General features: G+C 41.2%; 1 protein-coding gene across 2 annotated transcripts in view; it reads right to left on the reverse strand.

The window, feature by feature from the left end:
- The window catches only part of SHLD2 (shieldin complex subunit 2), a 101,855-nt gene that overhangs the window by 47,490 nt on the left and 32,412 nt on the right, over window positions 1-21,953 (reverse strand). For both annotated transcript variants that reach the window (XM_081240553.1, XM_081240552.1), the window contains exons 3-4: window positions 5,038-6,570; window positions 851-958 (exon numbers count right to left, since the gene is read on the reverse strand). In XM_081240553.1, the coding sequence (XP_081096679.1) occupies window positions 851-958; window positions 5,038-6,565 (1,636 nt within the window). In that variant the 5' untranslated portion in view covers window positions 6,566-6,570. The remainder of the gene's footprint in view (window positions 1-850; window positions 959-5,037; window positions 6,571-21,953) is intronic.

Below are 21,953 nucleotides of genomic sequence, written 5' to 3' on the forward strand. Positions count from 1 at the left end.
GCTTCTCTTGTTGCGGAGCACAGGCTCTAGGTGCGTGGGCTTTAGTTGTGGCACGTGGGCTCAGCAGCTGTGGCTCGCGGGCTCTAGAGTGCAAGCTCAGTAGTGGTGGCGCATGGGCTTAGCTGCTCTGCAGCATGTGGGATCTTCCCGGACCAGGGCTTGAACCCATGTCACCAGCATTGGCAGGTGGATTCTTTTTTTTTCTTTTTACATCTTTATTGGAGTATAATTTCTTAACAATGGTGTGTTAGTTTCTGCTTTATAACAAATTTAATCAGTTATACATATACATATGTTCCCATATGCCCTCCCTCTTGCGTCTCCCTCCCACCCTCCCTATCCCACCCCTCCAGGCGGTCACAAAGCACCGAGCTGATCTCCCTGTGCTATGCGGCTGCTTCCCACTAGCTATCTACCTTACGTTTGGTAGTGTATATATGTCCATGCCTCTCTTTCGCTTTGTCACAGCTTACCCTTCCCCCTCCCCATATCCTCAAGTCCATTCTCTAGTAGGTCTGTGTCTTTATTCCTGTCTTACCCCTATGTTCTTCATGACATTTTTTTTCTTAAATTCCATATATATGTGTCAGCATAAAGTATTGTCTTTCTCTTTCTGGCAGGCGGATTCTTAACTACTGCACCACCAGGGAAGCCCCCAATATTTCTTAAATATGATTATACTGTACAAGTTAATTTTTGTAAATTCTATTTTCATTCTTACAAAGAAAACAGACCAATACCTTTCAGCTAACTTGTTCAGAAGATATTTTGTAACATTACCATTTTAACCCTACTTTTTTCTAATATACTTCAAATACTAAGAAATTATTATATTTAAAATGTGTCTTACATTCTTCAGGATGGACAGATGAATAACTCCCAAGATTTAGTAAGTGACTGGTAAATGTTGACTGCAGTACTGTCTCACCAACCCAATGATCCTCATGAATAGTAACATCTAGAAAGGGGAAAAAAAAAGTTCTGATCATGCCAAAAATTCCTTCACATTGTGGTTAACATACCTATCATAGCAAGATACTGTGCATGCCTCTCACATGCTAGCCAACTGAAGTTCAAATAGGGTAAATCATCTGCCTAAAGGAACAAAATGATAAAATAGCAAATCTGAACTCTGAACCTAGGTATGTCTGTATGCAGGTAAACTAACAAAATTGCTTCTGTATATTCAAACAATATCAATATGGAAGCTCTGCTCCACAGATAGAAGTTTAATGGCCTTTGTTCACTTAAGGCAAATGGTACAATGTATACTTCTGATAAATTAAGAGTGAATAGGGACTTCCCTGGTGGCACAGTGGTTAAGAATCTGCCTGGGGGCTTCCCTGGTGGCGCAGTGGTTGAGAGTCTGCCTGCCGATGCAGGGGACACGGGTTCGTGCCCCGGTCTGGGAAGATCCCACATGCCGCGGAGCAACTGGGCCCGTGAGCCAAAATTACTGAGCCTGCGCGTCTGGAGCCTGTGCTCCGCAACAAGAGAGGCCGCGATAGTGAGAGGCCCGCGCACCGCGATGAAGAGTGGCCCCCGCTCTCCACAACTAGAGAAAGCCCTCGCACAGAAACGAAGACCCAACACAGCCAAAAATAAATAAATAAATAAAGCAAACTGTCAACAAGTAAAAATAAACACTATTAAAAAAAAAAAAAAAAAGAATCTGCCTGCCAATGCAGGGGACGCGGGTTCAATCCCTGGGCCGGGAAGATCCCATATACCTCGGAACAACTAAGCCCACGCGCCACAACTACTGAGTCTGTGCTCCAGAGCCCACAAGCCACAACTACTGAGCCCACGTGCTGCAACTACTGAAGCCCACGCGCATAGAGCCCATGCTCCGCAACGAGAAGCCACTGCAATGAGAAGCCTGTGCACTGCAACAAAAAGTAGCCCCCACTCGCCACAACTAGGGAAAGCCCATGCACAGCAACAAAGACCCAATGCAGCCAAAAAAAAAAAAGTGACTAATTTAGGGCCAGGAAGCCAAGCAGTGGTTCATTCCGAAGCACTAGTGCCTGGAAGAGTAAAAAATATTCAGTATGCATTACTCCTTCTGCTAATAAGCATAACATAAGGTATTCTTATTCAGAAATTGTGAACTAGATATTTTTTTTCCTAAGGAAATGAAGCAAAGCAGAACAAACAAAAAACCCTGTTAAAAAAGAAAAAAAATGGTGTTCATAGAAATAATCTAAATATTTAATAATAGGAAAATGGTTAAGTAAATTGTGGTAAATCACTTCACAGAATGTTACCTAGTTGTTAACAATTGTATGGACACTAGGAAAAGATAGAGATAGGAAAGATAGGAAAAGATAGCAGGGTTGAGTTTCCATCTGCTAGGAAAAGGCCTCCTGGGAGGCACACACAGTGACAGTAATGCCTTGGTAAAATAACCATGGTCCACGGTCTAACCCTCTCTTTATGGTCTGGGGAACCTCATTTTTTTCAGCACTCCAAAAATAGATTTCAGCTCTGCAGCATAAGCTCAGTTGATGAGACAAAAAAACCCAAAACAGAACACAATCTTTTTGTTTAAATTAACAACAAGGCATTAATTGCCAAAGAACAAAACTTGCAGCCTGTTCTCACCTTGTAGGCAGTTTTACACCTTGGAAGCCAAGTCATATGGAAGGGGCTGCTCAGCAAGCACTGAATCAGGACAGAGCTGAGTTAGATGACCTGAGCTGCCAACGAATAAGGATACAGCTAGTGAGACAAGACTACGCCAAGCTGTTACAATCCCACGTTCATCTCTTCAGTAGAGACTGCACCTGACAATCTTACACAAATACCAGCGTATATTAGCTAAGGGTCTCACTTCCCCAGAAAACCATCTGGTAGGAATTACCAGTGACTGCCTTGATTTCTCTTTATAAGCTTCTAAGGCTGACCCACACCTCTTCTCTATCACATTCTTTCTTTAGATGTGCTAAAGAAAGAATCCTGGTCTGGGATTCATGCTTTTTTTTAAATAAATTTATTTATTTATTCACTTATTTTTGGCTGCGTTGGGTTGTCATTGCTGCCCGCGGGCGTTTCTCTAGTTTTGACAAGCGGGAGCTACTCTTCCTTGCAGTGCGCGGGCTTCTCACTGCGGTGGCTTCTCTTTGTTGCGGAGCACGGGCCCTAGGCACACGGGCTTCAGCAGTTGTGGCACACAGGCTTAGTTGCTCTGCGGCATGTGGGATCTTCCCGGACCAGGGCTCGAACCCGTGTCCCCTGCATTGGCGGGCAGATTCTTAACCACTGTGCCACCAGGGAAGTCCTGGGATATCTATTTTTATTTATTTATTTATTTATTTTTGGCTGTGTTGGGTCTTTGTTGCCGCGTGCAGCCTTTCTCTAGTTGCGGCGAGCGGGGACTACTCTTCACTGCGGTACGTGGGCTTCTCATTGCAGTGGCTTCTCTTGTTGTGGAGCAGGGGCTCTAGGCACGCGGGCTCAGCAGTTGTGGCTCACAGGCTCTAGAGCACAGGCTCAGTAGCTGTGGTGCAAGGGCTTAGTTGCTCCACGGCATGTGGAATCCTCCCAGAACAGGGCTCGAACCCACGTTCCCTGCATTGGCAGGCAGATTCTTAACCACTGCACCACGAGGGAAGTCCTGGGATTCATTCTTAAAATGACTGGTATCTCTGCCCTAATACACTGGTGTGTTTATTTATTTATTTATTTTTTTGCGGTATGCGGGCCTCTCACTGTTGTGGCCTCTCCCGCTGCGGAGCACAGGCTCCGGACGCGCAGGCTCAGCGGCCATGGCTCAGGGGCCCAGCCACTCTGCGGCATGTGGGATCTTCCCGGACCGGGGCACGAACCCGTGTCCCCTGCATCGGCTGGTGGACTTTACCACTGCGCCAGCAGGGAAGCCTGGTGTGTTTATTTTTAAATCAATAAAAGACGTAACAAAATGTTAAGATTTCTTTTTTTCACGTGAAAAAGCAGGATACAAACTGTTTTTCATGATTACAATTGTATATTAAGAGTAGGGATTCTGGAGTCTGGGTGAAACCCTGCTTTGCCACCTCCTAGCTGGGTGACAGTGGGCAAGTTACTTCACTTCCCTGGGTCCTAATTTCCTCCAGCTGAAAAATGAGGATGATAATCAGTGCTCTCCTCATATCGTCGTTGTAATGAGTTGAAAGACACGTAAAGTTTGAAACAGGGACTGACACTAAGTAAGCTCCCAGTAAACATCAGCTATTACCCATGTATGCAGACACAGACTGAGAAGCATGGGGATGATAAGAGGAAGGTTAACACTCCAAAACTCCACTGGCGGTTATACGAGGTTGGTATAATACCAGGAGTTTCTCCTTTCCATATTTCCAAATGTGATTAATAGCGACCCTTGAATAACGTGGGGTTAACGCATCTATAACTTTACAGTCAGCCCTCCTTATCCCTTGTTCCTCCACATCCACGGATTCAACCAACCACGAACAGTGGAGTACTATAGTGTTTACTATTGAAAAATATGCACATATAAGGGGACCCATGCAGTTCAAACCCATGTTGTTCGATGCCCTACAGTAATTTTAATAATTTTAAAATGCAACAGAAATTCTACGTTCCCTCAATAAGAATGTAGTGTGCACAGCTTTATTAGGGATTAAGTAGTAGATATATTGTCCTTTTATCATAAGATGGTTAATACGCCTAAGGAAAAGGGTTCAAGAAAAGATATCCATAAAGAAAACTATAAAAGAACAAAGAAAGAGTCTGATGATACACGACATGAATGCTAGCACAGTGAATGAAAGGAGGAGCAAGCAGAGAAGGCGTCTTAAGGAGAAGATGAGTGGGAAGGAGGGACAGAACTAAGGACAGACAAATGCCCAGAAGTGGCAACGCACGGGACCCCGTGAAGGGGTGAGGAGACCAACGCGGATGCCATAAGGAACTCGATCATTGCTGGAACCCTGAGAGGCAAAGGGTAAAGGGAGAATCCTCAAAGGCTTAAAGTGGGAGGGGGAAAAAGCCCACAGCTTTGTCAGATAAACTCCCACTATACCATGATGACCTTACCCGTGAGTAAAATTATATCTCCAAGAAACACTGTAAGTGCCCAAAACGCTGCAGTCCTCCACAGAAAAACCTTCTTCTTAATTTCTGATTGGTCAATTACCACAACTGTTGCTAAAGGCACTTTAGAGCCAGAATTTGGTCCAGATTTTATGTTTATTTCTTTCACGTGACATGGAGATAACACCATGACTAAACAATTATACTTCTGACTTGCAGAATCACAGTTTTTTATTAACGATGTTTTTTTAATGCCCTTAAATCCAGACACATTCCTACGGTGCACTGTTACAGTATGATCTCTCTGATTAGAAATCAACTTGATTTTCTTAGCGATGTGGGGGACTTCAGACAGAGCTTGAGGATGGCCTGATTTATCTTCAGAGGTCCAATTTCTTTCAATAGAACGTTTGTGGAAGGTATTTAGTTGGGAACACAGTATTCCTGAGCTACACGGCTCAATGCGTATCTCATTTGGTGGCAATTTATCATCAAAACTGAAAAGTTCTTGAGATCCTACATTTTCTTCAAGACCTTTATCGGTGTTCAAGAGAATGTGGCTATTTTTTGTTTCGGGACTAAAGAGTTCAAGGGAACAGGCTTGGTTCTGTCCACCTTCATATCCTTCTGTAGAATCATCATTGGGCTGAATCAAATTATCTTCAGTTATTCTTATTTCCCCATGACTTACCTCTGGTTCAATCTCCATTTTAATGGTTCCTTTATTTATAGAATTCTGCCCTTTATACTTCCTTTGAGCTAAAAAAGCAACCTGGCTGGAGGTCATTACACTGAGAAATTCAGTATCAGTGGATATTTTAAGGCCTGAGAACCTCCTAACTGTTCCTTCAGGCCTTGGTTTGTCTACTGTGCTAGAGGAAAAGAATTCCAGACACTGGTTTTGTACTTCATGATGCTCTGTTGGTGCACAGTTTGCTTCCATAGCTCCTAGCCCCGTATTAGTCTGTTCAACACCACAGTTCACATCCAATATAGCTGCACACTTACGACCTAACTGAAAGGAATTTTTTGGAACATTCTGACCATGTATATTTGATTGATCTTTATGCTGTTCATCTGTGATTTTCTTATGTTCACTGAAAAGCTTTTGATACTTTTCTTCTTCAGTTAAATGTTGAAATCTGGCCTTAAATCCACATATTTGATCACTGGAGTTGGTTTTATCACTCAACCCCAAGGGGTGACTCTTCTGGGATTTTATAGTTTGTGTTTCAGAAATGCAATGTGTGAAGTCATCTTTCACATGAAGAGATCTGTTCACAGAGTTTGCTGGAAAATGACCAAGAGGAAGATCTGGAGGGTCCAGAGGTTCCAGGGCCTGATAATCCTCAAGACTTTTGTGCCTGCATTTTTCATCCTTCAGATGTAAGGAATGGTGATTGTACAAAAGCTGAATTTCTTTCCAGGGGTCCGCAGTGGACACTAAAGAAGTTGGTTCCTGTGATACTGTCGTTTCCAGTGGACTGATTGGAGCACCCCAAAAAATGTGGACTTGAGATCCTCCACTCATGGTTTCTGAAAAAATGAAAAATCTAAAATAAGCCTTTGTCATTAAATTTTTATAAGTTGATTATTAACTTATACCCCCAAAGCAAATATAATGTAAACTATGAATCAAAAACATAATTAATAGGTGATTTACATTGTTACTCCATTTAATTATAAAAGTAATAAATATATAAGAAATCATAAGGAGAAACCAAAACATCCACAAAAATTGCTCACATAAAGACTCTCTTTAAGGAAAATAAAGCTAAGTATACTAACATCAAACGAGTAAATCCTTAGCATGGTCACTTTTTTGTGTTGAAAAACTTGCACCATGTAAACAATAACTTAGTAAAGAAGGCAGGAAACAGCATTTGTTTAACTGCACGATAGTCACCTTTAAATCTCCTCTTTCCTTTACTCCATTGATTATGTAAGTTTAGGGCCTCCTTCCTTCAACTGTGAACTCAATTCCCAAGATTAGGGACTTCCCTGGTGGTCCAGCGGGTAAGATTCCATGCTCCCAATGCAGGGGGCCCGGGTTCAATCCCTGGTCCGGGAACCAGACTCCACACGCATGCCGCAACTGAGTCTGCATGCCGCAATAAAGGAACCCGTGTACCAAAACGAAGATCCCGAGCGCCGCAGCTAAGACATCCTCATAGCCAAAATGAATAAATAGATAAGTATTAAAAAAAAAAAGTAAACACACACACACAACACGTTTCAATTCCCAAGATCAAAAGAGAAGGCTTGAACCAGAGAGAAAATAAAAAACCAAGGCTCAGGCTTCCCTCGTGGCACAGTGGTTGAGAGCCCGCCTGCCAATGCAGGGGGACACGGGTTCGTGCCCCGGTCCAGCAGGATCCCACATGCCGCGCAGCAGCTGGGCCCGTGAGCCATGGCCGCTGAGCCTGCGCGTCCGAAGCCTGTGCTCCGCAATGGGAGAGGCCACAGCAGTGAGAGGCCCGCGTACCGCAAAAAAAGGAATAAAAAGAAAACAAAAAACCAAGGCTCTGGGGCTTCCCTGGTGGCGCAGTGGTTGAGAGTCCGCCTGCCGATGCGGGGGACACGGATTTGTGCCCCGGTCCGGGGAAGATCCCACATGCCGCGGAGCAGCTGGGCCCGTGAGCCATGGCCGCTGAGCCTGCGCGTCCGGGGCACAACGGGAGAGGCCACAACAGAGAGAGGCCCGCGTATTGCAAAAAAAAAAAAAAACCAACCACCAAGGCTCTTTTCAAGATGTCCAAGTGACTGTATTATCTATCTTTAATCTGTTAGCATAATCAATAGTTGCTTCTGTATTTTTAATCTTCTCTAAAATACACCAGATTAAGAAAAGTCACTTTGTAATACACAGATTAAAATCTCATTATAATTTAAACAGTTTTTCATTAACTGTGGCACTTGATATAAGTAAATCTAAGTAAGCATCATATTTAATGAGATAAAAATAAAGAAACATACCAATATTTACTTGATAGTAACTGACTTTCAAAAAGTTTGTGTTTTTGTTTGTTCGGTTTTTTTGGCCGTGCTGCATGACTTGCGGGATCTTAGTTCCCCAACCAGGGATACAACCGTGCCCTTGGCAGTGAAAGTGCAGCATCCTAACCACTGGACAGCCAGTGAAATCCCCAAAGAGTATTTATTAAATAGATCTATTCCTAGAGTTTGCTGATAAATTTTTTATAGTGCTACAGGGACAAAAAGACAGATTGAGTCCCTGGCCTAAGAGAACTGTCAGCCTGGTTTTAAAAAAACAAAAAGGAGAGAAAAATAGTGAATGTAAACTCATAGTTTAAAAATAATGTAATAAATACTATAAGCTATAAACAGGAAACAATAGTCTCCTGGGGAACAATGCTCCTATGGAAGGTAAGCACTATGGCTATAAGCATCTAAACAAAAGAACGAGCAGCTGTAAAAGGCAGAGTTATGAAAGACCATGGTATGATTGAGGACTTTTGATGAGAGTACAGGGTCCTTTGTAAAAGGGTAAGAAAGTTTCAAATCATGAAAAGTCCATTTGGAAGTATGGGAAGTATGGCAGTATACAGGAAACAACAGCTATTATCCCCAGTCACTCTTATCATTCCTTGAAGATTTGTTCATGGTCACCTCTTCCAAATCTAATAACCTATCCAATTATAATTCTTGTGATTTCAGTATCAATGTGGGTGTTCCTTCCAATATCCTGGCCTCTTGGTTCCTTGCCCTCTTCTCCTCCACTTATTTTATTCTCCACCCTACCTCAGTTATCCATTCTCATAATCATATAACTACCATTATCAATAACTACATACTTTTCCTTAATTTCAATTTAAGCTTTCAACTCTGACTGCTTTCTCCTATCTTCAACTTACCCCCTCTAAATGCACAACTCCAACAGTTCTTTGACCACAAGGGATCTACGTTGAACACAATGATCATACTTCATTTTTACAGCCTCATTCTTCACTTCCCTCCTTAACCAGCTTAGATTCCATGATCCCTTATTATACTCGTTCCCTATCATACTTCTCTAATTCTGCTGCTCTCATCTCCAAGGTATTGGCCCGGCTAAACTCGAACCCTAGTTCAATCACCACCTACTCTACACCTGTAACCAGTGAAAACTAGTCATTGGTTAGTTCATTACCACTAACCTCAAGGTGGTACCCAGCAAACTTATCTTTTCTGTCCATTCGTTCTCCAAGATAACTCTTTTATACCTTTTTACTCTTTAAATCCCCAGCATCTCCTCCCCATCTTCAAGTGCAGCTGGTGATCATTTACATGTTGTCAACAACATATTTACCCACTTCTATCATACCCATATACTTTGCCCAACTTCATATTACTACAGACGAACCAACTGTTTGTGCTTCTATGCAAAGCCATCTCTTCCTCACTTAGACATTAGATCTTATACCCTCTTTCCTACTCAGGTTTCAACAAGTCTCCCCTTTTCTCCTAAATCTTGATTTTTCTCTCTTTACTGGAACATCTCCATCAACAAACAAACATGCTGTGACTGCTCCTCAAGCTGGTATTCCTCAGCTCCTCCACTCTACTTATTGCACCACTTTTCTGCTCTCCTCTACAGCAAAATTCCTTGAAAGAACTGTCAATATTCCCTCTGCTCCCATTCTCTCTTAAACCCACTGCAGTCAAGCATTGGTCCAAACTACTCCACTGAAATGGCATATTTCAAGGTCTCCAATAACCTCCACCTTAGCATCAGTCAACTCCCCATTTTCAACTTACTCGGACTGTCAGCAGGATTTGACACCACTGATCACCGCTTTCTTCTTTTTATCTGGCTTTAGGGATACCACATCCTCTTGATTCTCATCCCACCTCACACTACCTCCCCAGTCGCTCCTTCTCAGTCTCCTTTGCTAGCTCCTCCTCATCGCCTCAACTTCTTACTGAAGGGCCCAGTACTTGGCTCTCTCTCTGCACTCACCCCCTAGGTGATTTTCTTTCAGTCTCAGGATCTAAATACCTTCTAATGACTACCAGATGTATATCCCCATCACTAATGACTAATGACCACCAGATGTATATCTGATGTAATGACTAATGACTGCCAGATGTATATCTCCATTACTAATGACTAATGACTACCAGATGTATATCTCCATCACTGGTGACTAATGACCACCAGATGTATATCTGATGTCATGACTAATGACCACCAGATGTATATCTCCATCACTAATGACTAATGACCACCAGATGTATATCTCCATCACTAATGACTAATGACCACCAGATGTGTATCTCCATAACTAATGACTAATGCCTAACAGAGGGGGCACGGGTTCGATCCCTGGTCAGGGTACTAGATTCCACATGCCTCAACTAAGAGTTCGCATGCCACAGCTAAAGATCCCGCATGCTGCAACTAAGAGTTCACATGCTGCAACTAAAGATCCTGCATGACACAACTAAGAGGTCGCATGCCACAACTAAAGACCCCACATGCTGCAACTAAAAGATCCCACGTGCTGCAACTAAGATGCGGTGCAGCCAAATAAATAAATAAATAAAATGTTTTTTTAAAATCCTAGAAAGAAAAACACTGGGAAGCAAGATTAAGGATGATTTTTTTAAGATTTCTATATTTTAAAAGATTATTGTGATGAATAATGAATGTTTATTATTTTCATAATAATCAGATCTTTTTTTGTTTGGTAATTCAGGCTCTTCCTTCACAATCTTCAAACTGGATATGGTGTTCCAACAGACATAAAACAATGGACCTAAATCTAACATTGAAGAATAAGAGCTGAGAACAATGATGTCAGCTGTTAACTTATTAGCAGCTAAAACAAAGATATACCGCTATTTTCAAAGAGTTTATAATAGTGAATTATTACTAAGGAAACAAAATTATAGTAAGTTTAGGTGTCAAGTCTTGACCCATAACAAAACAAAGAGGGCTAAGTATCATAAGTACTATAACCACATATCCCACCCCCATCTACTCCTCATAGAAAGAATAATCTGCATAAAGAATAACTGGTACATTAGATCTGACAGTTTACTATCTATATATCATTATTAAATTGGCCACTAGGGGGCCCCAAATAGCACAGCAAAAAGGTTCAAGTTCAAAAGATACATCAAAACCAAGTGGAAGAGGGAGGAATATATTAATCTGACACATAGGTAGAAACACTTAGATATGTTCAAATCAAATGCATAAAATTCCTATGCTAACAAACTTCCTTCTCTAGAATCTTTAGGTTTTTCTCCAATAGTTTCTTCCCTTTAGCCTCAAATCTTTAAAAACAAAACAAAAATACAAACTTCCATGTTGCTTCTTTGTTCTCACTTCCTATTTATTCTTCAACCCACTTAAATATGGCTCTTAACTCCAATCACTTTGCTATAATGTTTTTTACTATGGAAATCAATGACCTCTAATAGCCAAATCCAAAGGTCAGTTTTCAACATTTACCTTACTGCCATTTGAGACTGTTTATCAATTCCTCTTTCCTGAAACACTCTACTTTTTTTGATTCTGTGAGACCATCAAATTAGAATTCTTTTCTGCTTAAAAAACCAGAAAACTATTGATTTATTTATTCAATCATTCACATAACAAATACTTAGTAGTGTGTGCCAGGCATCATGCTAAGCACTGGGAATTCAACAACAATAACAAAGAGCTTTAAGGACCTTATAGTCTAATGGGAGAGCTAAAATTATAACTGTAAAATAGAGAAATTGAGTAACCACAGGAATACATGCAGGGCGTCCCTAGGAGGGAGAAGCCTGGGGCAACTCAACCAAGTAGGACTGCCCATTACCTGCATTTTTCATAGGCTCTCTGGACTACGTTTAGTGACAAAATTTTGAAACTGAATTTAAATAATATTCATAAAAAAGGAGTACAATACAGTCCCAAGGCATCCCTGCGCTTCACCCCAACACCGGAACCAGTAAAGCAGCCTCCACTGTCTTACCCAAGGGACACACCTGCAATAGGTAATCTCCAAAAGGTTTAAAAAGAGTGTAAGGGCTTCCCTGGCGGTGCAGTGGTTGAGAGTCTGCCTGTCGATGCAAGGGACACGGGTTCGTGCCCCGGTCCAGGCGGATCCCACATGCCACGGAGCGGCTGGGCCCGTGAGCCATGGCCGCTGAGCCTGTGCGTCTGGAGCCTGTGCTCTGCAACGGGAGAGGCCACAGAGGTGAGGAGTCCGCGAACCGCAAAAAAAAAAAAAAAAAAAAGAGTGTAAGACACTCACTGCTTCTAGGTCCTCACTTAACATTTTCTCCTAAATGTCCTGCAATCTGACTTCTATTTTCTATCTCTATTAAGACAACAGTGAAGCCCAAATTGTCAAGTAAGTATCCACAGTACTTCACCACTCCAACTGTGAAACTCTTTCCTTAGTTTCTAGAACACTACCCTTTCCTGACTAGTTCTTCTACCTCTCTGGTTTTTCTTTCTCTCTTTTTCCTTGGGCCATCCCATCTTCTCATTCCATACAATGCTGCAGAATTCCATCCAGTTGCATTCATTTAACTACTAAATATCCAATTATGCTTTACCAGGCTATATTGAACCAACCACTCTCCCTAACATCAGACTTATATTTCTAGTATCATTATATCTGACACAATCACAGTAGATAAAAAAGCAATGTTCTTATGGAGGTTTCTCAAAAACCTAAAAATAGAACTACCATATGAGCCAGCAATTCCACTCTTGGGTATATATCTAAAAAACAACAAAAACACTAATTCGAAAAGATACTTGCACCCCAATGTTCATAGCAGCATTATTTACAATAGCCAAGATGTGGAAGCAACCTAAGTGTCCATCAACAGATGAATAGATAAAGAAGATGTGGTATACATATACAATGGTATATTACTCAGCCATAGTAAAGGAAAGAAAGTTTTCTATTTGCAACAACATCGATGGACTTGGAGAGTATTATGCTAAATGAAGTCAGACAGAGAAAGACAAGTACTATAAGGTATCACTTATATGTGGAATCTAAAAAGTAAAACATACTAGTGAATATAACAAAAAAGAAACAGACTCACATATATAGAGAACAAACAAGTGGTTACCAGTGGGGAGTGGGAAGGGGGGAAGGACAAGATAAGGGTAGGGGATTAAGAGGTACACACTAGGGACTTCTCTGGTGGCGCAGTGGTTAAGAATCTGCCTGCCAATGCAGGGGACACGGGTTCAAGCCCTGGTCCGGGAAGATCCCACATGCCACGGAGCAACTAAGGCCGTATGCAACAATTACTGAGCCTGCGCTCTAGAGCCCGCAAGCCACAACTACTGAGCCCGCGTGCCACAACTACTGAAGCCTGAGCGCCTAGAGCCCGCGCTCCACAACAAGAGAAGCCACCGCAATGAGAAGCCCATGGACCGCAACGAAGAGTAGCCCCCGCTCGCCGCAACTAGAGAAAGCCCATGCAGTAATGAGGACCCAATACAGCCAAAAATAAATTAATTAATTAATTTTAAAAAAAGAGGTACACACTATTATGTATAAAATAAATAAGCTACAAGGATACAACTCAGGGAATATAGCCAATATTTTATAATGGCTATAAATGGAATATAACCTTTAAAAATTATGAATCACTATGTCATACACACAAAACATATAATATTGTACATCAACTATACCTCAATTAAAGAAAAGAAAGCAATGTTCTATTAGTCTCTTTCTTGAAGGGAAAATACGACTAAATGACCCTATATCCGACTAGATTCCATAGTCACTGGATTCAAGTTTGGTAGGGTTGAAGGTTATGAGGCCCAGAGGCCACAGATTCCCAAGATTCAGAGCTCTCCTTGCCTTCTAGGCAGGGGAAGTCGCTGAAGCACACAGGGGTGACACGAAGCAGTCTTGAGAGTTCAGACAAGATCTCCCAGGACGAGAGATGTCTGAAATAAATTAAAGGTCTATAAAATACAAGGTTAAAACGTAAGGTAGAGTGCTAGTGGGAAGCAGCCGCATAGCACAGGGAGATCAGCTCGGTGCTTTGTGACCGCCTGGAGGGGTGGGATAGGGAGGGTGGGAGGGAGACGCAAAAGGGAGGGGATAAGGGAACATATGTATATGTATAACTGATTAAATTTGTTATAAAGCAAAAAAAAAAAAAAACCAAGGTTATTTGTATATAACAATTACTTTAGTATGCCTTCACGTATTTGTCTGAATATATACCCGTGTACGTGTGGGACTCCCCCTTCCTGCTCAAAAGAAAAAGAACAAAAACTGATGTAAAAGTATGGGCCTGTTAATTCAAAAGAGAAAGAGAAAGTCTTTATATCTAAGGCTGCAGCTAGTAACTCCTCTACTTTATAGGATTTGTGAGTCTGTGAGCAGGGGGATGGGATGTGGTGAGGCCAGAGGGAAACAAAATATGTATCATAGCAAAAATACACTGACTGAGAGTTAAATTGTGAACACTGACATATTTCAATGATTCTTGGATAACGTTTGGGTGGACTCAGAGGGTTAAAGCTCATTAAGATACCAGATGCAACTTGCAAGTACATATCCATCACCATAGTTAATGATTATACAATTTCTCAATCGGCAGAAGGCCACTTCAGTCAGAAAGACCAATGCAACCATAGTCCTTTATCTTTAGAGTGGTCAGAGTCTGATGAATGGGTCAAAGATTTATAAAACAGGATGAACCATATCAGCAGGTTTGTCTTTGCAGAACACTGCAACTAAAAATGCTTGTTACAAAATATATGTGGTTAAAAGGCAGTGCTTTCTCCATCTTATCACCAACCTAAAAACTCATCATTATAATGCCTTTCCATGTCAATTTTACCAAAAAAAACGAGCATCATAAAGTTACTCAAAAGCATCAAATGACAAAATGAAGAGGCAGCATAGGATTGTAATTAAAAATATGGGTTCTGGGGCTTCCCTGGTGGCGCAGTGATTGGAAGTCCGCCTGCCGGTGCAGGGGATGCGGGTTCATGCTCCGGTCCAGGAGGATCCCGCGTGCCGTGGAGTGGCTGGGCCCGTAGGCCATGGCCGCTGGGCCTGCGTGTCCGGAGCCTGTGCTCCGCGGCGGGAGGGTCCGCGGCAGTGGGAGGCCAACATACCACAAAAAAAGGAAAAAAAAAAAAAAAAAAAGGTATGGGTTTTGGAGCAAGATAGACATGGGTTAAAACCCTACTCTGCAACTTACTAAAAATGTAAACTTGAAATTGTTGAAGCTAGGTGATATATATATATATATATATATATATATGTATATATTCTTTATATTTTTGTATATAGTTGAAAACATCCATAACAAAATTAATTTCTTTATATGTCCAGTGAGAATTGTCTCCTAATCTGTCAGATGAGAATAACATCCATCCCTATCTTACAGTGTTGCTGTGAGATGGGCACAGAGTACTTACTCAATAAAGATTAGAGTCTTAAACCTCAGGAACTCTACACATACATATCGATACTTGGTGACACATAAAAATCAGCCCTTTGTATTTCAGGGGTTTTTTTTAGTGTGTATTTTTACATAGTTGTAACCATAAAATTGAAATAATTTTGTATCCTGCTTCAATCCATGTAATGTTACTCTTTTATGTCAACCTATAAATTCTTAATCATTTTTTAAAAATACATTTATTTATTTATTTTTGCCTGCGTTGTGTCTTCATTGCTGCGCATGGGCTCTCTCTAGTTGCCGTGAGCAGGGGCTACTCTTCGTTGTGGTGCACAGGCTTCTCATTGCGGTGGCTTCTTTTGTTGCAGAGCACGGACTTCAGTAGTTGTGGCTCGCGGGTTCTAGAACGCAGGCTCTGCAGTTGTGGTGCACGGGCTTAGTTGTTCCACAGCACGTGGGATCCTCCCGGACCAGGGGACCCGTGTCCCCTGCATTGGCAGGCGGATTCTTAACCACTGCGCCACCAGGGAAGCCATTCCTAATCATTTTTAATGCTAGCTTAATATTTTCATAATGAATCTAATTTAGTTCACCATTACTCTCTAATTCACTCATTTGTTTCTAACCTGTCACTATTATAGCCATTGCTGCAATAAATTATTTGAGGAATTTAGCATTTCCTTTCAATTTTTTCCTTGTGATAAATTCCCAGGTATGGAATTATTAGGTCAAAGATAATGTACATTGTTATAGCTCTTAATATTTATTATCGTGTTGTTTGCAACTGGACAGTTTATAATGCCACAAACAATGGCCAAGAGTTCCAGTCTTACCACAACTTTGTTAGCATATTAAAAAGTAATTTTGGGACTTCCCTGGTAGTCCAGTGGGTAAGACTCTGCATTCCCAATGCAGGGGGCCCGGGTTCGATCGCTGGTCGGGGAACTAGATCCCCCGTGCATGCCACAACTAAGACCCAGCGCAGCCTAAATAAATAAATACAATTTTTTTAAAGTAATTTTACTAATGAGGGTGCAGAGGTACTTCACTGGTGTTTCACTTGCATTTCTCCAATTATTTCCAAATTGAAGAAATAGTGAATTTTAAATTATGTTTGGATTAAAATCCTTAATATATAGGGAATATGCAAGCATGTGCACACAGACACACAAAGTAATAGAAAAATGGGTTAAGAAGATAACCAGGTTGGGAATTCCCTGGCGGTCCAGTGGTTAGGATGTGGGCTTTCACTGCCTTGGACCCAGGTTCAATCCCTGGTACGGGAACTAAGATCCCACAAGCTGCATGGTGCAGCCAAAAAAAAAAAAAAAGTAGATAACCAAGTTTATAGCACAGAAAAAAATACATGGTTAAAAACAAAGAAAACATTCAACCTCCTAATAAAATGAAAGAAAATTTTATAAATTAATGAGAAAACATTTCTACCTATCAAAGTTGCAAAGATTCATGAAAAAGGTACAAAGGTGCAGGGAAATAGCTTATACTAATAAGAGTTTAAACTAGTAAAATCCTTCTGGAGGGCAATATGGCAATGTATGTCAAAAGTCTTAAAATTCTGTATCCCTTTGACGCCATAGTTATACTTCTAGGGATCTAACCTAAAGAGAAAAACATCGTATACACTCTCATAGATTTAGCTACAAGGATGTTCACAGCAGTGTCCTGTAAAATGTTAGAAAAGTGAGAAAAACGTGCATTGACTGAGGTCTGATAAATTATGGCACATCCATACAAAGGCAAAACTATATGGCCATTTAAAGTCATGAAGATATGTATTACCACAAAAAATTTTCCTTAATATACTGATATGTAAAACAAGGAGACTATAGAAGATTATATATGGAAAGATTTTATTTTAATTTATTTTTTTAAAAACAGTATTCAGGGGCTTCCCTGGTGGTGCAGTGGTTGAGAATCCACCTGCCAATGCAGGGGACACAGGTTCAAGCCCTGTTCCGGGAAGATCCCACATGCAGCGGAGCAACTAAACCCGTGCGCCTCAACTACTGAGCCTGCACTCTAGAGCCTGCGAGCCACAACTACTGAGCCCACATGCCACAACTACTGAAGCCCGCACGCGTAGAGCCCATGATCTACAAGAGAGGCCACCGCAATGAGAAGCCTGCTCACCGCAACTAGAGAAAGCCCGCGCGCAGCAACGAAGACCCAACACAGCCAAAAATAAAAATAAATAAAATAAATTTAACTTTTAATAAACAGTATTTAGGTTACTACTATTTACATTGAAGTTAGAAACCATTTCTACAGTTTCCATGTGTTCTCCATAGTGACTGATACAAGTGGTGCTAAAAAAGAAATAGTTCTATTCTTTAACCTCATTCAATCAATCCAATTTATCTTAATTCACTGTGCTAAGAAATAACATTGAATACTAGTAACCCACCTACTATGTACATTCATGGTAAACTCGTCACTCTTACCAATACCCAATAGTTACTAAATGCTAGTATCTGAATTTCCTACTTAAAATGATAGAATGTTGCCACATTTTATGTCACTAAAGGGTATAAGACACACCATCTGCCCCTCAAAAACAAAATCAATTGAAGTTTAAAGCTATTACTTATTCCTGTATCTAAAATAACAGCTACTAAAACAAATCTTTAAGCAGACAATTGATTTCTTAAATGTTTTTCCATAAGCTCTCATTTCCTTTGCAACAGGCTTTGGTTTTTCAAGTGAGAGATTTGTACTCATGTTCTCATCACCACCTGAGGTACCCGATGATTAGTGCGGTGCAGTGAGCCTCTTAGTCCTGCTTGCAATGCAGTGGGAATTTCTCCCTCCCAGCCCCTATTCCAGGCATTTTCCTTCTACCAGTAAGTATTTAAACAGGAAGTGACCCTTAATCTAGCTGCTCTTCTGCCTTAAAGAATAGGGTGACCGGACATCCTGATCTGCCCAGTATGGTCCTAGTTTAAGCATGCTGTCCTGGTGTCCTGTTTTGTCAGTCTCCCTTCTCACTCTTAAAAATGTCTTGGTTTAGGAATAAATTACATGGTGTCCTAGTTAAGAACCATATAAATACACGAATAAATGTCCTATTAGTGAAGGGTGTGCCTCCTAATACATTTTATCAGAAACATTATAACAATAGTTAGGAACAACTTTAGAAATAAAGGGAAACACTGTTTCATTTTCCTGTAAGAAGTTTTTAAAAATAAAACACTAGGGGCTTCCCTGGTGGCACAGTTGTTGAGAGTCCACCTGCCGATGCAGGGGACATGGGTTCGTGCCCCGATCCGGGAAGATCCCACATGCCGCGGAGCAGCTGGGCCCGTGAACCATGGCCGCGGAGCCTGCGTGTCCGGAGCCTGTGCTCCGCAACGGGAGAGGCCACAACAGTGAGAGGCCCGCGTACCGCAAAAATAATAATAATAATAATAAAAAAAACCCCACTAATAGAAATAGGCTGAATTGCATCTAAAATATATAATATGCATTTAAGAAATCTCACAACACAGATAAGAATTAAATGAGGTAGAAAAGAGAATTAACCTGCTTGGCAGCTAAAGAATCTAGCTTCAGGTGCTGGGTAATGAGGCTGCAGACACAGGTATAAAATCTTTTGGATCCAGTCTTCCTAGAAAATATCTCAGACAGCAAGATGTCAACTTCTCCAAGACTCACCCTTCCTAAGGAAAGTCAAAGGAGCAATGCGAAAATGTCACACTTCACCCCCCCATCTCCCACACTATGTAACTGCAAAAGAACTTAACTGTAAGACTAGTAATCAAGATCTCAAGCAAAACATGGGTCCCAGGGGTCTGCCTGCCAACACCTGTACTTGCTCTCATCTCCACCCACCGCCTAAAAATGGTGAAAAACACAAAATCGAGGAAAAAAAAAACACAACTTTGCAACTTCAGCCCTGACATTCCTTTGTAAAAAGTCCATACTCATCTCAGCAAATGGTAACTCCATTCTCCCAGTTCCTCAAGCCAAAAACCTTGGTATCCTCTCTGACTGCTCTCTTTTTCTCATACTTCCAATTTGTCATCCAATCCTTTTAGCCCTACCTTTAAAATTCATTCAGAACTTGACCACTTTTCTCCACCTTCACCTGCTCCTGCCCTGGTTCAAATCACCATCATCTGGATTATTTGCAATAACCTGATTTTCCTTCTTATTCTACTGCCTCCTCAGAAAACAGGTTTATAGAAGTTAAAGGAACTTGCCCCAGGTCACACAGCCTGCAGGCAGTGGAGCCAAGACTGGAATGCAGGAAATCAAACTGCAGAGCCTAAGATCTTAACCAGTATACCACACTGCCTCTCTGGGTTTTTGACTTTGCACAACTGTGGAGCTAGAATCCAAGCCGGAACTCTGCCATTAAGTCATATGAAACACACTCAGAAAACACTGGTGGAACTTCCTTGGTGGCACAGTGGTTAAGAATCTGCCTGCCAATGCAGGGGACACGGGTTTGAGCCCTGGTCCAGGAAGATCCCACATGCCGCGGAGCACGGGCTGTGCATCACAACTACTGAGGCTTTGCTCTAGAGCCCATGAGCCACAACTACTGAGCCCACATGCCACAACTACTGAAGCCCGTGCACCTAGAACCCGTGCTCCACAAGAGAAGCCACCGCAATGAGAGGCCCGCGCACCACAACGAAGAATAGCCCCCACTCGCCACAACTAGAGAAAGCCTGTGCACAGCAATGAAGACCCGATGCAGCCAAAATTAAATAAATAAATAAATTTATTATTTTTTTAAAAAGCACTGGCTTATCTAGACAGGTAAGAAAAGAACTTTAACATAAAGGAGCTACATTATCAAAGAATTCCACTTAGAAGGTTTACTGTAAAGTTAATAATGAAGTGAATAATAAATAGCTTTTAAGAGGACCTCTCTTTCTCTTCCTTAATCCCTTCCTTCAAACCTGACAGATTTTCTCTCTCTCCCTCCCTCCCTCTCCCTCTCTCTCCCTCTCTTCAGTCATCTGGCAATGGGATGATAAATTTCCAAGACATTAAATATTCAAATTAAAAAACCTGTTGCTGGGAATTCCCTGGCGGTCCAGTGGTTAGTACTCTGCGCCCCCATTGCAGGGGGCATGGGTTCGATCCCTGGTCAAGGAACTAAGATCCCACATGCCGCAACGCAGCCAAAAAAATAAATAAATAAAAATAAAAAATAAAAACCTGTTGCTTAGCAAGTTAAAATATACAGAGTAAATGTAACAAACCATAGATGACAGACCTACTTTCCTGACCTAAACCACTTTTCTTCCTTTCACCTTAAATACCCCAAGGTATACCTCAGCATCTATGTGCACTAGCTGTTCCCTCAGCCTTAAACGTTCTTCCCCTAGACTCTTGTTTACTATTTTTAAAATTTGAAGTATAATTAAACATTCAATAATAGGCACAGGTTTTAACAGTTCTGTTTGATGACTATTGACAATGGTCTACACCCAAGTAACCATCACCCAAAACAAAATACAGAACATTCCCATGATCTCAGGAAGTTCTTTCATGTCTTTTTCTAAACAGCTTCCTTCCCTTTCCAACCTACAATTATCTTCTGATTTCTATCACTACAGAATAGTTTTGTCTTTTCTTGAACTTCATATAAACAATACAGTATATGCTCATTTATGTCTAGTTCCTTTCACTTAACACAATGGTTTTGAGATTCACCTGTGTTGTTGGGTGTATCAGGTGTTGGGTACTGTGAATACACCACACACACACAAAAAATACACCACAAGTTGTTTATCCATTTTCCTGTACATGGACATTTCAGTTGTTTCCAGTTTGGGGCTTTTATGAATAAGACTGCTATGCACATTCTTGAATTCATAATTTTGAGGAAATATGTTTTCATTTCCCTTCATTAAATATATAGGGGTAGAATGTTAAATCATAGGATGTATATATGTTTAACTTCAGTAGAAAATGCCAAACAGCTCTCCAAAGTAGCTATACTATCTGGCACACCCATCAGCAATGGATGAGTTCCAGTTGCATCACATCATGCCCAACATTTAGTATCTTCAGCCTTTCTCTTGTTAGCCATTCTAGAGTGTGTGAGACGGTATCTTATTATGAATTTACTTTGCATTATTTCCCTGTTGACTAAGTGATGTTGACTACCTTTGCAAGTGCTTATTGGTCATTAGTATATCCTCTTTGGGGAAGTCTGTTACTGGGTTATTCCTCTTTTCCTCATTTTACTATTGTGTTATTGCACTTCTTTACATACCCTAGATATAAGTCCTTGACAGATAGATATGCTGGAAATTTTTTTTTCCCTACTCTGGACTTACCTACTCTTTTTCTTAGTGGTATCTTTTATTACTTTTTAAAATATTTATTTATTTATTTGGCTGGGCCACGTCTTAGTTGTGGCATGTGGGATCTTTAGTTGTGGCATGAGAACTCTTAGTTGTAGCATGTGGGATCTAGTTCCCTGACCAGGGATCAAACTTTGGCCCCCTGCATTGGAAGTGTGGAGCCTTAGCCACTGGATCACC

This window comes from Mesoplodon bidens (genome assembly GCF_964165515.1).
Source record: "Mesoplodon bidens genome assembly, chromosome: 1".
NCBI lineage: Eukaryota > Metazoa > Chordata > Mammalia > Artiodactyla > Ziphiidae > Mesoplodon > Mesoplodon bidens.